Here is a 15,257-nt window from a genome sequence, read left to right on the forward strand (position 1 = left end):
CCTTTCTCAAAAACCATTACTGGGGTGCCTACTCTGTGTAGCTTTCTGGGGATAAAGCAATGAGCAAAACTGACGACCTCCTTGTCATCACAGAACTCATATGCAAGGTAGAACTAGACTAACGAGTGTTCGAACTAAAGAACTAACTTAACAAAGGAACAATTTATTTTAATTATCCTGTGTCCTCTAATCAGAAGGCCTGGCCTTAGCCCCCGTGAGCTGTAAATCTGATGGGAGACTTCTGAATGCCCATACTTTCTGAAGTGAAGGTGAGCAGAGCACAGAAACACATTTGCAGGTGCTGAGGAGGGACCAAGGAGAGCAGAGATGCTGGGAAGGTAAAGAAACATGATTCCAGAAGGAATTTCATGTGCCTTTGAATTTTGGACCTAAACCGAAAATCCTAGCTCACTTCTAGGTAGGTAGTGGCAGCTAGGTCCCGTGCAGCATGGCATGCCGAATGAGCATGAACCTAGAGTAGGGTAAATAGCCAGCTCAGGGGAGAGAATCCTCTAGGAAAGGGAGTCGAGACTAAACTTCTGGCTTTCTGAGTATATGTGATCCTAGGGGCAGGTCTTCCAAGGTGACTCCCTCCCCAGGAACTCCCTGGCCCCTATGGGTGCAGTGCTTTTCAACTGACACGGGTTGTTTTACCAAGGAGGGAAAAACCACATTCAACTTCCACAGAATCGCTTTCTTCAGACAGGCCTACACTTGTTAGCCGGAGAAGATGCAGGTGAACCACTCTCCATCCCATTTCTCCAAGGGGAAGAAGAAAGAGATTTCTTTGTTGCTCCAGGAAGAAAGTTTGACGTTAGCAGAGGTGACAAAGGACCTCTGCATGGAAAGAGCCCTGGATGTGAGCTCCAGCCACAGAGCCACCATGGGATTTGACTGTGAAGTTTTAAGAGGCACTGTTCTTTCTGAACCCCGGCTGTTTCCTCCTCCATAAGGGGGAAAACTGTTCTGGATGATCTTCCATGCTGGCTACCCTGCAGGGGTTAAAATCAGAGGTACCAGAGGGAGCCACTTCTGATTGCATTTGGTTTATCAATCAGCTCTTGACAGCTATTTAACAGCTCCAGGCCTCAGCTTCTTCCTCGGAAACAGTAGATCAGAAATGGTATCTACTTCATAGAGCCGGTGTGAAGATTAAAGGTGATAGCGCATCCTGGTGCCCACTGTAGAGGCTGGGTGCAGTACCAGCTAATGTGGAACACCATTACTAATGGCTGTATTTCATTTATGACCTAATTGCTTTAAAGGAACCCCACCAGTACACCAAGTTTCAGGAGTTGGGAGGAGCTACACCGCTTTAACTGTTGGTTCTTCTAATTGGACATCCAGTTTAAGCTACCAAATTTAGCAAATGGAATCCCAGGATGCCCAGTTTATCCTGAACTTCAAGGATACATGGAGAGGAGGGGACGGGGTGCGGTTGGGGAGGCAGGAGAGACTTGGAAGCTGGACGGGTGCGTGACTGTCAGGAAAGCCAGGAGGGAGCTGGCTGGTGAGTGGGGCTAGCAGAATGTGGTACTGGTCAGGAGAGGAGGTAGGAGGTGAGGCCAGGTCTGGACTGTGATGGGTTTGGGAGTCATGCTGACAAATGGGACATGGAAGAATGAGTGGGGGTCCCCCCCCAACTCTAAGTGCCCTTCTACATCACCTGACTCTAGGATGAGAGGGGAGCATTGGGGTAGGCAGGCCACCCTGTCGGGAGCTGGGCTTTGAGAACAGTCTTTCCCCTGGCCCATGATAGCAGATTTGATTTTTTTTTTCTTTTTCTTTTTGGTCTGGGAGTGCCAAACGTGTATGCAATTTAATAAGTATGTATTTAATGAGTATGTAACTTCATGAGTTTGTAATTTAATAAGTCTACCTGAGAAGGAAGGGCAGGTTGATTGTTACTGCTGGAAGTAAGCCTGCTGAATGACCCTGGGATACACGCGGGACCTGTCTGAGCATGGAGTCAGATGGAACAGCAGAGAACACGCAGTTCAGCCTTCCCAACCCCAGCAATGAACAGGGGATGAGCCGCCATCTCCGCCATCTCCTCGGTACAGCAATCGAGGACAAGCTGTTCCCAAAGCCCCACGGAGCCTTGTCCCTGACCTCTTTCATCTCCGTGGAGGCTGTTTCATGGCATTGTAGCCACGGACACTGGTGACAGAGTCCCAGGCTCTGATGGTCCTGCTCCGATGAGGCGCCCAATAGCGGCAGCGGGGAAGGAAGAAAGTCCACGTAGTCCATAGTAGAATGGCAGGTGGATTTGTCGTTCTCCGCTCACTGACATGGGCGTGCCCAGTTAGATCTCGCCTCAAGCTTGACTAAGCACAAGTCAGAACAGCTTGGCAGGGACAGGTACATCCTTTCCTCCGCTGAGCCAGCTTGAGGTCCCCGCAGCTCTAAGTGCCCTTCCACTCCACCCGCCTCTGGGATGCGAGGGGAGCGTGGGGGTGGACAGGGGCTCCGTGGGGCTCTGGGAACAGCCTGTCCTCGATTGCTGTACTGAGGAGATGGCGGAGACGGCGGCTCATCCCCTGTTCATTGCTGGGGTTGGGAAGGCTGAACTGCGTGTTCTCTGCTGTTCCATCTGACTCATCTCGAAATCCCAAACTGGGAGGAACATTTTTTTGGGGGTAAATTTATAAGAACTGGAAAACTTTCCTTTTTAAGAAGTTGTTTTATTTATTTTATGTGTGTGGCATTTTGCCTGCCTGTAAGTCTGTGTACCACGTGTGGGCCTGGCTTCCTTGAGGAAGTCAGATTCCCTTTAACTGGAGCTTCTGAGGTTTATGAGCTACCGTGTATTTGGCTGAGCCATCTCTCCAGCTCCCAAATTTGCCTTTTTTTGTGTTTGGTTGGTTGTTTCCTTTTCTTTCTCTCCCCCCACCTCTCTCTTTGGTTTTTCAAGACAGGGTTTCTCTGTAGCTTTGGAGCCTGTCCTGGAACTAGCTCTTGTAGACCAGGCTGGCCTCAAACTCACAGAGATCTGTCTGCCTCTGCCTCCCAAATGCTAGGGTTAAAGTAGTGTGCCACCCCTGCCTGGCATTTCTTCCTTCCTTCCATGGAACCTTGTTCCCAGGGAAAGTGAGGGGCCTGCTAGGACCTGCGCTTGGGGGTGGATCTGCTCTAGTCTTTCATGGACAAGAACTGTCGTAGCACCAACACGAATGATTCATGTAGCTAGAGCCAAAGCTGGGTGGCGATGGTGGTCTGGGAATCCTGAAAGACGCTGACGGACCACCGGACTCTGAGTGCTTGTGGCTCTAGCTTCTGGGTTCCCCCTCACATTCTTACAGCTTTCCTACAAATGCAGCCCGTTCATGGTGTGGAAGGGGATGGAATCTCTTCCTTCCTTCCTTCCTTCCTTTTTTCCTTCCTTCCTTCCTTCCTTCCTTCCTTCCTTCCTTCCTTCCTTCCTTCCTTCCTTTCTTCCTTCCTTCCTTCCTTTTGAGGGTCTCATTATGTAGCATTGGCTGTCCTGAAACTCACTATGTAGACCAGGCTAGCCTTGAACTCACTGATCCTCATCTGCCTCTGCCTCCCAAGAACTGGGATTAAAAGTGTATGCTACCATACTCAGTCTCCCACAATTTATCTTAAAAAACTTAGCTTTGACGTTATCTACAATTCAAAGGATAGCTGTGATCCGTGTATTAACCAAGATCTTTAAACATTTTTATATTTTTGTTCCCCCCTCCTTTTTGATACAGGGTCTCACTGTGCAGGTGTGGGACTCACTGTTTAGACCAAGTGTTGCCTTGAACTCAGATATCCACCTACCTCGGTCTCCCGAAAACAGGGATTAAAGATGTGTGCCACCACACTGGGTTTATTTGTTCTCGAAGTCCTTATTTGCATCCCAAGTGTTTTCATCCACCAGTGCCAACAACACCTTTTTTTTTCTTTTACAGATTTCTTTTTCTGTCACACTTTCTAGTTTTTCTAGTTTTCCTAATGGGTTCTTCCTGAAATTTAATCAAAATTATTCCAGTAGACCTAACCTGTTCATCCCAATCTTGCCCCATGCCATGTATCTCTCAATTCCATGGAACCTTGTTCCCAGGGAAAGTGAGGGGCCTGCTAGGACCTGCGCTTGGGGGTGGATCTGCTCTAGTCTTTCATGGACAAGAACTGTCGTAGCACCAACACGAATGATTCATGTAGCTAGAGCCAAAGCTGGGTGGCAATGGCGGTCTGGGGATCCTGAAAGATGCTGACGGACCACCGGACTCTGAGTGCTTGTGGCTCTAGCTTCTTGGTTCCCCCTCACATTCTTACAGCTTTCCTACAAATGCAGCCCGTTCATGGTGTGGAAGGGGACGGAATCTCACACCGTAACCCAGGCTGGTCTGGACATGAAACACTCCTCCCCACCTGTCTCCTGAGCTCTGGGATTGCAGGCCGACACCACCATGTGCAGCCCAAATGGGAAATTGAGCCCTAGTCTTGAACTGGTAGCTCGGCTGGGTCTAGCTGTCCTAATTTTCAGGCTACATGTGCCTCTGTGTCATTAGCCTACATTCACCATTTGACTGCGGTTTCAGAAAAGGTACCACTCTATCTCGAGCTATATTTTAATTTTTAAATATTAAATGTTAGACAGCAAAGCTTCAGATAGAGAGGAATCACTTTTTCTTGTTCTCCTTCCTCTCAATTTAGTAGTTCAAATGGAGCTGTAGAGTTAATAACAAGTTAGGCAGAAGGGGTGCACACTTGTAATCCCAGTGCTCGGGAGTCTATGGCAGGAGGATCATAAATTTGAGGCCGATCTGTGCTATATAGAAAGGCTCTATCTCAAAAAGAAATAACTTAATAACGCCTTTGAATTTTTTATTATATTCTAGCCTCTGTGTTGAGGGCTAACGTGTGATTATTTAATCTCCACACCAGGCCTACATGGTGAGTACTTAGTAGGTACTCTTTGTACAGAGGAACCAACAAGCACAAAGACTGAGTGGCTGGTATCCAGACTGAGAGCCACCGGGAGCCGGGCCTTCCAGCCTGGCTTGTGATCATGGCCACTCTGACGTTGCATGCTAGAATTGGGTGACAGATGCTGCACACATTTCCTTTCCTCTCGGAGCTTCTGAGTGTGACATCCTGGGCCTGAACTGATCATCGGCGTGAATGTGGACAGGGACTTGGCATGGTCATGTCGCAATCCTCTCACATGTGGCCCCGGGGCCCTGAGCCAGGCAGCTGAGCCCATGCTGGGAAACTGGCACTCACCTCTCTGGAGTTCCCAGAGGATGAGGATGTGGGGCTGCTCATGTCTCCCTTTCCAGAAGGAACAGATACACTTATTAGATATTGATGGAGGTCCTGACATTTGCTTGCCACTGTCTTACTCTTACACACAGAGTAAATACTATTTGTTACTTACTATTTATATACCGATATATACTATGATACAGGCCAGAACCATTGGCTTTTTGGAATCCTCCAAGTTAATTTTACCTGTCTGGTGAAGCTTCTGTGAGGTTTTCAGCAGTTTGTTTTTCCCAGAGAAGAGGGAAGGCCTGCTGTGATTCAGTCTACACTGCTGTGAGCAGGGAAGGCCTGGTGTAACTCTGTCTACACTGCTGTGAGAGGGAGGGCCTGGTATGATTCTATCTACCCTGCTGTGAGCCATAATAGCCTACAGCTTCTCTCGGCATGGGCCAGGGGAAAGACTGTTCTCAAATTAATGAAATTTAAGACTTTGAAAAGAGTCTCCCAGATTCTGGGGTTCATTTCTCTTGAACCCCACCAAAGGCTCTGCTTCTCTGATTCTCCTTCTTGTGCCCCATCTGTGCCTCTGTCTCTTTAGCTTGGTAGCAGGAGTAGGCTCGTGGGGGAGGAAACTTCTTTTTCTTCCTTCCTTCCTTCCTTCCTTCCTTCCTTCCTTCCTTCCTTCCTTCCTTTCTTACTTACTTTCCCCTTGCTTTTTAGTTTCTCAGGACAGGGTTTCTCTCTGTAGCCTTGGTTATCCTAGAATTCAATATGTAGACCAGGCTGGCCTTGAACTCACAGAGATCCACCTGCCTTTGCCTCCCGAGTGCTGTGATTAAAGGCATGTGCCACCTCTGTCCAGCCAGGAAAATAGTTTGAAAAATTATGTTTTTATCTATTCCTTGAAATTTTCCTTCTTTCATAAGGAAATTTCACTAATTTCACTACATTTTGATTATGTCCACCCACCAGTACCCCCTCCAACTCCCCCATCTCCCTCCAACTCCCCCATCTCCCTCCAACTCCTCCCATCTTCCCCCAACTCCTCCCATTTTCCTCCAACTCCTCCCATCTCCCTCCAACTCCTCCCATCTCCCTCCAACTCCCCACAGTGCCTCTGCCCCATCTCCCTCTCAGCTCCATGCCCCCCTAAATTACTAATAACCTTCTGAGTCCAATTAGTGTTGCCCATATGTGCATGGGAGTGGGGCCATCCACAGGGCCATGGGCAGCCTGCCAGAGACCATGTCCCCAAGGGAAAATGACTCTCCTGAGGAGGATAGGATTGTACCCTGTCTTTCTGTTACTTAAAATCCTGACCCCTGGAAAACTTCATGATGGAGAATTCTAATAAATAAGAAAGTAGCCTGGATAAAGGGTCTTCTGGCCCCAGTATAAGGGTCCTAAGTTCTGTTCCCCGCTCTGCCACAAATTCCTCTTAAGATCCTGTACTGCTCGCTGTCATTTCTCTTCACATCACTCAAGAAGCAAAGGGCCTTCCGAAGGACAAGATCGAGGGGAAAGAGACGCCGTGCAAAACAAACAAACAAACAAACAAACAAACAAACAAACACCCTTGCCTGCAGGCGAGAAAAGATTGGATTCCTATGAAGTTAAATGAAGTAATTTGATGCACGTAAAAGCTTGGCGTGTGGTAAGTCCTTGGAACTTGCGTGTGACATCAGGACCATGGCTTGTGCTGGAGCCGGAGGACCTGCAGAATCCCATGGAGCTGTCTGCTGACAAAGCCAGGCCATCTGCATTTTCCTGACTGTGCCTTCAGGGTGCAGCTGATGGCGTGCCACAGCTCCTAGGAAAGTGACCCAACTTGGATTTTTCTTCATGAACACAAAATTAGAAGTAATTCTCATTTACGTGGTGACGGAGAGTTTTTTTTCTTTCCCAGAAGCTGTGTCAAAATTCAGAAAAACAGGGCCATTTCTTAATGATGATTAATCAGCTGTATCACAAAGAGAAAGAAAGAAAAGAAAACAATTAAGGAAATGAAATACTAAAGAAATGAGGATGGGGGGGCGGAATCTCCTGAAGGTGGACCCACCCAGTAATTCTTGTCAGCATTTCCTCCTAACCACAGCATAAAAGTGATCAACCCTTTCCAAATGGCAAAGAACACGGAGAGACGAGTCCCCTGCAGCAAGAGGCGCCCGGAGAGGTGAGGCTGGCATGGGCTGTCAGGAGCCTCGCTCGGGTCCTTAATACTAAAGGGGTGACTGCTGTGTATGACCTGTGTTGTCCAGGGCACTTTGGTTTTTTTGTGGAATGTGGAGGAGTACTTGTGCGTGCGTGCATGTGTGCATGTGTGCGTGAGTGCATGAGACAGAGAGAGAGAGAGAGAGAGAGAGAGAGAGAGAGAGAGAGAGAGAGAGAGAGAGAGAGAACTTTCTGGTACCTTCTTTTTAACAAAAGGAAATGAGAAAAGGAAGAAAGAGGAAAGGATAGAAAATAGAGTATGAAGGAATCGAATATCTTTACCACAGCCTTCTCATCTAGGAACTTAACCTTTTGCAGAATTACTGTCTTCTTAAATACAAAGCACATTCTGGGTTCAGTGGGGAGCTAATCGGAAATGGGTTTTTGTCTGGTGTGAAGCTGTGATCTCCAGCGGAGAGGAATAGGCACGTGGGAGAGAAACTGGTTTGTAAGAGGAAGGCTTAGCTCTAAGGAGTGAGTGCAGACAGGGGTCAGCTGCCCAGCCAGCTCTGATGACCTATTTCATGGTCCTAATTCTTAGTTCCCGCCTTGGTAAAATGTGGATAGAAACAAATCTTCTGAGGGGTGGGTGTCACATGAAACATGGCAAGTATGCAAAATGTTTCATACAGTGTCCAGCCCAACACGCCTACTGTGTATGACAAGGGTTGCCTCCGCTGTTACCTGAATTGGCCAAAATGTCTGGACTCTGTTTTAGAAGGAGCAGAGTTGTGTTGGGGGTTGTGGGGTGCTATCTACCAATTTCCCTTGCCTATGAGGTCTGTTTTCTTGTTCGGTCAGAGAGTTAGAAAATCAAGCTCTGTAGGGAGAACTGTCTGTTATTCGACGGTCTCAGTATCTACCCTGTAGGGAGAACTGTCTGTCATTTGGGAGGTTTCAGTATCTACCTGCTGGTGTCCCAGGAAGGATTTACATTAAGAAAAGGCTTGGCTTGCTCTTTCTTGGCTTTTTAGGCAAAGGGCTCAAGATTCCCAGGATGATGTGGTCTGTGGTGGTGGGGAGTGGGGCAGTGTGGCTCCCATTCATAGAGCCCATTCACAATTACAGCCCTCTAGCACCATAGTGAGTCTAGAAGCAGGTACACTGTGGCTCCCCAGCTGCCTAGCTGTGTTTGGGGCCCTTCTCTACTCACTGGCCTCTGCACTCACAGAGGGACATGAGGGCCTCAGTGGTAAGGCTCACACTGTGCAGAGGGCAGAGGGCATAGGGCAGAGGGCATATTGCATGCTGTTGTAAGGTTTATCTCTTTGTGTTGCTTTGGCACCTTTGTGGAGGGTGCCAAAGACAGATCCTAGGCTGCACAGTGATGTGCGGCACATCTCTGTGCACACTTAGCTCCAAACGCGATTTTAGGCAGATAAGCACTAGGGGTTACTTCCTATGGGGGCAAACACCAAAAAGCCAATCGGTTTTTATGGTTTTTTTTAGATCTGTTGCTCAATCTGTTCCCCTTACTGAGTTTATTAGAAACAAGACTTTTCACCCTGGTTGATGAAGGGTGGAGTCAGAGCACAGTATGATACACGTTGCAGTGTGGGCCTGTAGGGTGTAGGGTGGGGGATCAGAGTCAATTACTTCAAGTAAAACCACAAGAGGAGATGTGAGCCTTTGAGGCTCCCCAAGGCCAAGGCCTCTGCCATGAGGTCCCCGGAAGAGCACAAGTGGTTTTGATTGTCTCTGCTCTGCAGTCTAGGCAGACGGAGGACTTCAGCCCTTGCTGTAGGACATGAAGATACAGTGCATTTCCCAGTGGCTCCTAGGGATGGCGCTCATCCTTTGCTCCGTGCACACCCGCAGTCTCAGGAGATGTCTGAGTTCCGTGGACATGCGCCTTATAGAACAGAGTTTCTGGGAAATCAGAAGAGCCCTGGTGAGCATGGGTCATCTGAAGGGATGGGGTCTGCCTTCCCTCATGTCTTAGCCTGAAAGGCACGTTCCTTCCTGTTACTTGTGTGTATCCTGAGAGAGTGGAGACTTCTCATTGATGCCTGTCCTTTCTGTTACAGCAAGCTAAAGACACCTTCAAGAATGTCACCATCCTGTCCTCACTGGAGAATCTGGACAGCATTAAGGTACCAGTTGGTTTGTGTCTGCTTTTTAAAAGACTTAGTGCAAAGAAATAAATCCCTACCCAGTGTGCTCTTAATGCTCCAGGCTTCTTTGTCACCTGAGAAGTCTCGGGCATGACAGTATTCCAGGGACTTTGAAATCATTGGCGTGACCAAAGAAGTGACACTTTCCCAGAGGGTGGCAGAAGTACCGGGTACCCCAATGGGACAGAAATTCAGTGACTTGGATATTGTTTTGGGAGATTCCATGGGGGGAAATGAAGACAAACAAATAAAAACAAAAACCGGAGTCATTTAAAAGCTAAGGAGGTTGTAGATAAGAAGATATAAGGTCTAAGATACAGGGCAGAACAGGGTGTGACACCACTGAAGGCAGGGCTGTGTGACAGGGACAGCGAGCAAGCAGGTTTAGGGTGTGCAGAGTAGGGTAGGGGGTTGAGGGGGGCGGTTACCTTTGAAACCAGGCAGAGCCTTGGCTTTCTTTCTGACAGAGACAACAGAGCAGCAGAGGAGACTTCTGGGATGAAAGTTGTATCACAGAACTATTATAGAGAGCCTGGGAGAATGCTCTACAATTGGCAGCTGGATGGGAAGGCCAATAGGGCTTCTAGCTCCCTGTACAGAAAAAATGTTACCAGCTGGTAGTTGGCTGCTGATTCTTTGCTTTACAAAATGAGCCCATGAGGTGCATTTAGAGTGATTTCTTAACCAGGTGTGTGTGGTGGGGGGCATGCTTATGCTCCCAGCACTCGGGAGGCAGAGGCAGGAGGAACGTTAAAAGTTTGAAGCCAGTCTGTTCAGGTTTGTGAGTTCCAGGCCAGCCAGGGCTACTTTGATGCACAAACCCAACTTTCAGTTCAAAGGGAATAAGAGGCAGTTTATTCCATAGCCAAACAGGAGCGACTACCCCCTGGAATCCGGATTATGCCAAATGGAGTGTTTCAAAGCAGTGCAGCATCATGAAGTTTGTACAGCAATAGGACAAAAGACAGGCATAATCAAGGCATTTAAAACGTATTGGAGGGAGCATAAGGCAGGCATATTACAGCAAATTGTGGAGAATCTGCTACAGGCCTTGGATGCTATCTGATGATATTCTTAGCTCTAGGGACACGAGTGGTATATTAGCATATTCCAGAAAGTGTCTCCTGGTAGTCACAGTTGCTAGGTCAGACATAGAGATGCGTGCCTATCAAGGGGGTCAAAGACAGCCTGGGATAATTTGACTCTGGATACACAGTGTTGCAACTCCCCACAACCACAGAGGTTCTGTTTAGTCAGTTAGCCTTGGAGAATCTTAATCATACATTAGGCTTTTTTTTTCCTGGTATTTTCCAGTTCATGATTATGAAGACCCTGTCTCAAAAAGCAAAGCAAATTGAACAAAACAAAACAAAAAATGTTTTGACCTCTGCATTTATTCTAAAAATGATCTACATTTTAGTTGTTGTTGAGTTCTTATATGACAAACTAAAAATATGTATCTATGAGGAATTGAGACTTCAAAAAGGAATGATGAGTTAATGGCAAAGCCAGGAATAGGACACCCCTTCCAGTTTATGCTTCTGTTTCCAGATTTGTTCTCCTCCTGAGCTTGAGAAATAGCTGATGTGCAGTAAGGAAGGGAGCTAGTGAATCAGGTTTTTATTATATATTCCTGCCCTTTCTTTTCTCCCTCATTCGTTCCATTCCTTTTCTCTTTTAAAATTATTCAGTGTGTGTGTGTGTGTGTGTGAGAGAGAGAGAGAGAGAGAGAGAGAGAGAGAGAGAGAGAGAGAGAGAGAGAGAGAGAGAGAGAGAGAGAGAAAGGAGAAGAAGAAAACTTTTGGGTGTTAGTTCTTTCCTTTCTTCACATGGGTTTTGAGGGTGGAACTCAGGTTCTCAGACTTAGTCAAAAGTTCGTCAGCTGCTGAATCAACCTTCCGCCCTCCCTCCCTCCCTCCCTCCCTCCCTCCCTCCCTCTCTCCCTCCCTCCCTCCCCTCCCCCCTCTCTCTCTGTGATTGTTTTTTCTAATGCCACAGTCTTTAATAACACAGTGGTGTGTAAACTTTTTCTCTGGCTAAGAGATCTACCAAGGGCAGGGGAACAGAAGATCCTGATTCCAATTAGTCTACCACTGTCTAGGAAAAGCTGCCCTGGGGCTAGAGGCTGGGGAGTAAACCTTCTGCAGCTCTTCCTCAGGCCTGCAGAGCGCAAACTGCTAGAAGGCAGCTGTCCACTGCCTCTCAGGGCTGTGCTTTGTCTTTGAGCCATCTGCTTTCTATTGTAGTCCACTGACCTTCCCAGATGTGGCTGCGGTCACCAGTCTCATAAATTTCAGCTCCTCACCCCTGCCCAGTTTAAGGGGACAAATTGCGAGAGAGTCCAGTAGTGTGTGGGGTTCAGGGCTTAGTGGTCAGGATGAATATATTGGTCGTGCCTGGTAAGATCCCTGATGTCCAGGAGCCAAGGATGTTGCCAGCTGGGAGATTACAGAGCAAATAGCCTTGGCTTGTGGGATGCGACCCCTCTCATACAGAAGGCACCTGGTTCTTGGAGGGAGCGAATAACTTACATTGTTCCAGGGAGGTTGTGGTGAGAATCCTTGTTTGTGATGACTTTCCAAGCCCTATTCTTTGTGAATACATCTCCTGGCTATAGGTGGCTTGACTGTGGGAAGCCTGGAAGAAAACCCTGAATTCTAGAAAAGAATGTTCAGTTCTGTAACTTCTTGTACTTTTTCTTCAAAGTGTTGAGAGCAGAGGGCCTCCAGGGCATGCTCTAATTTGTGTCTGTAGCCTGTAGATGTGTGCTGCGTGACCAGCCACCTCCTGACCTTCTACAGAGACAGGGTGTTCAAGGACCATCAGGAGACAAGCCACGAGGTCATGAGGAGAATCAGCAAGATTGCCAACTCGTTCCTCCAAATGCAAAGAACACTGGAGCAATGTGTGAGTCAGTGCGTCACGTCTGAGAGTCAGTGTATCTGAGAGTCAGTGCATCCAAGAGTCAGTGTGTCCGAGAGTCAGTGCATCTGAGAGTCATTGCGTCCAAGAGTCAGTGTGTCCGAGATTCAGTGCATCCAAGAGTCAGTGCATCTGAGAGCCAGTGAATCTGAGAGTCAGTGCATCCAAGAGTCAGTGTGTCCGAGAGTTAGTGCATCTGAGAGTCAGTGCGTCCAAGAGTCAATGTGTCCGAGATTCAGAGCATCCGAGAGTCAGTGCATCTGAGAGCCAGTGCACCTGAATCCCAAGCAGCTGCTCCCATTCTGTTCAGAATGAGCCCAGGACTGGTGCTGTTGGGTATTCTTGCCCTGTTGTTCACTTCTGTGTCCTTCAAGACTTTGCAATGGTTTTGCCAGTCTCAGGGGCCTACTGACACCTTGTCAGATATGTTACCTCATGGAGCAGCCAGTTGATGTTAGAGTTGTCTCCTAAGTGTAGAGTGGCCTCTAAGAGAGACACGCCAAGGGTTTCATTCTGACCATAAGCATACCTCTGGACCTTCTGTTTCTGATCCTTTGAAATTTCCATACTAAGACATTTCTAGGAAGTCGGACAGTAAGACCTATCTCCAAGGGTCACCTGTAAGTTCACTGTCACTTGTTAAAATCAGAGACAAAAGTAAAAATCACCAACCAAAACTCAGGCCAAGAGAAACTATAGGCTCCATCCCAATGGCTGTTGATGAGTTCCCGTGTGGTGTGGCTCCAGTGGCAGGTGATGGCTTCCCTCCCTGTCTCAGATTCCATAAACTGTTAGAAAGGGTAGTGGTCCCTGTCCTGCTTTAAAACTTACAGCTGGGCAATCACATGGATATAGTTACTCAATTAGTTAACCCTGTAGGGTGTTGTACTCAGCACTGTGACAAGGTAGACCTGGTGCTTGCTCTTCTGAGGAGCAGAAGCCAGGGTCAAAAGCAGACTTTCTCCACATCTTCTAAGCTTTTCACTTGACTGGGGGGAGGAGCGTGTAGGGAGGAGGGGCACGTAGGGGAGGGGCATGTAGGAAGGAGGGGCATATAGGGAAGAGGGGCATGTAGGGGGAGGGGCACATAGGAAGGAGAGGCACACAGGGAGGAGGAACATCTAGGGAGGAGGATTATGTAGGGAGGAGGGGTGTGTAGAGAAGAGGGTAGTATAGGGAGGAGTGCTATGCAGGGAGGAGGGCTGTGCAGGGAGGAAGCATGTGCAGTGAGGAGGGGCATCTAGAGAGGAGGGTTGTGCAGGGAGGGAGGGCTGTGCAGGGAGGGAGGGCTGTGCAGGGAGGGAGGGCTGTGCAGGGAGGGGGGGCTGTGCAGGGAGGATGGCATGCAACAGTCCTCTAATGAGTGCTGCCTTCATTTTGTCCCGCAGGTTCATAGTCAGTGTCTCTGCAGTCAGGAAGCCACCAATGCAACCAGAATCATCCAAGACAACTACAATCAGGTGAGGGCTGAGGAGAGCACAGGGAGGACAGAAAATGAGATGGTTTCCTCCAGGCCAAATCATTTACTCTTCCCTCCAGTCTTCATGGAAGGCCCATCTGAGCCGATGCCTGCAAAAATGTTGTAGGTCATTGGGCAATTCCCGGGTCCTCTCCTCCACCCTTCCTCTACTGTGTTCTTATACCTTCACATCTGGCCTGGCCTGCATAAGATATGATCATACAGGGGGAGCAACGGAGTAAATCTGAAACTGTTACCCACGAAACATAACACATACAATGTTCTTGTGGTCAGGCCCTGGCCCTTGGCATCCTGCCTATTGCTGCACTCAGTACTTCTCACATGGGTGCTGATGCAGGAGCAGTTACTAGGGTATGCCATCTACAGATTTGATTGAGGTACAGTAGTTCTGGGGTGAGACCGAAGTTCCCCATTCTCAACACTCTCAAATGATGCCAGTGCATTGGAGGGAGAAGAGGTTAGGACTGTCTTGGGACTCGGCTTTTGGGGGGGCAGGCCTTATTTAGCCATGCTGGAGGGAGAGTGAAGATTCAAGTGGTTTGTACTGTGAGCCAGATACTGTTCCAAGACCACTAAGGAGTTGTCACATGACTCTCCGCATCAAGCTCCAAGTGAAAACTGCATTGGGTAAATTAGGGAGTGAAGGCACAAATGGGTTATGTGAATTATACACATGATGCCGCTTTTAAATTTTATTTTATTTTATTTTTGGTTTTAGCTGGAGGTCTCGTCTGCTGCCCTTAAGTCTCTAGGAGAACTAGACATCTTCTTAGCCTGGATTGGCAAGAATCATCGAGAGACTTCCGCAGCTTGACACTAAGTGCCTTGTCTGATTAGGGATACACAAGTCACTGTGAGCTCTCTCTCTCCTGACCACTCAGTGGTCAACAACTAACTCTGAAGAGGAGACAGATGTGGAAGGCTCCCATAATTATCTAAAATGAGGGTCTCTTCTTGGAGACTGCTGACGTAGAAGGAATCCTCTCTTCTGGGCTGGATCCTCACTGGAAAAATTGGGCTTTGAGTTGCTCTCAGCTGCTGCTGAGGTCTCAGCTCTCTGATTCCATCTGAAATCGCCAGTTGGCAGCTATGGTATTTATGGCAGCATGTGGCTGTTGAATGATCCTGGATGCTGTCATAGCTCCTCTAATTTATTGTGAAGTGGCTTCTCCCAGGCCTGTGCTGTGTACCTCATGGTGTGCTGTAGTGCATATTGTACTGACTGTCATTTATGAATAAACTGGGCTTTACCTATGAGGATGTCTTCTGACTCATTCATCTATGGAAATGAAAGAGACCCCCCCAAAATGGGT

The 15,257-nt window shown here is 48.0% G+C and overlaps 1 protein-coding gene across 1 annotated transcript; it reads left to right on the forward strand.

Moving 5' to 3' along the window:
• The first annotated feature begins 9,175 nt into the window (after positions 1-9,175).
• Positions 9,176-14,773, forward strand: Il19 (interleukin 19). Its single transcript, XM_038348441.1, has 5 exons — positions 9,176-9,319; positions 9,456-9,521; positions 12,297-12,449; positions 13,853-13,924; positions 14,663-14,773. Exons 1-5 carry the CDS (start codon positions 9,176-9,178, stop codon positions 14,756-14,758), a joined length of 531 nt encoding a protein of 176 aa, XP_038204369.1. The 3' UTR covers positions 14,759-14,773.
• The last annotated feature ends 484 nt before the right edge of the window (positions 14,774-15,257 follow it).

Source organism: Arvicola amphibius, chromosome 12 (assembly GCF_903992535.2).
Source record: "Arvicola amphibius chromosome 12, mArvAmp1.2, whole genome shotgun sequence".
In the NCBI taxonomy this organism is placed as follows: Eukaryota; Metazoa; Chordata; class Mammalia; order Rodentia; family Cricetidae; genus Arvicola; species Arvicola amphibius.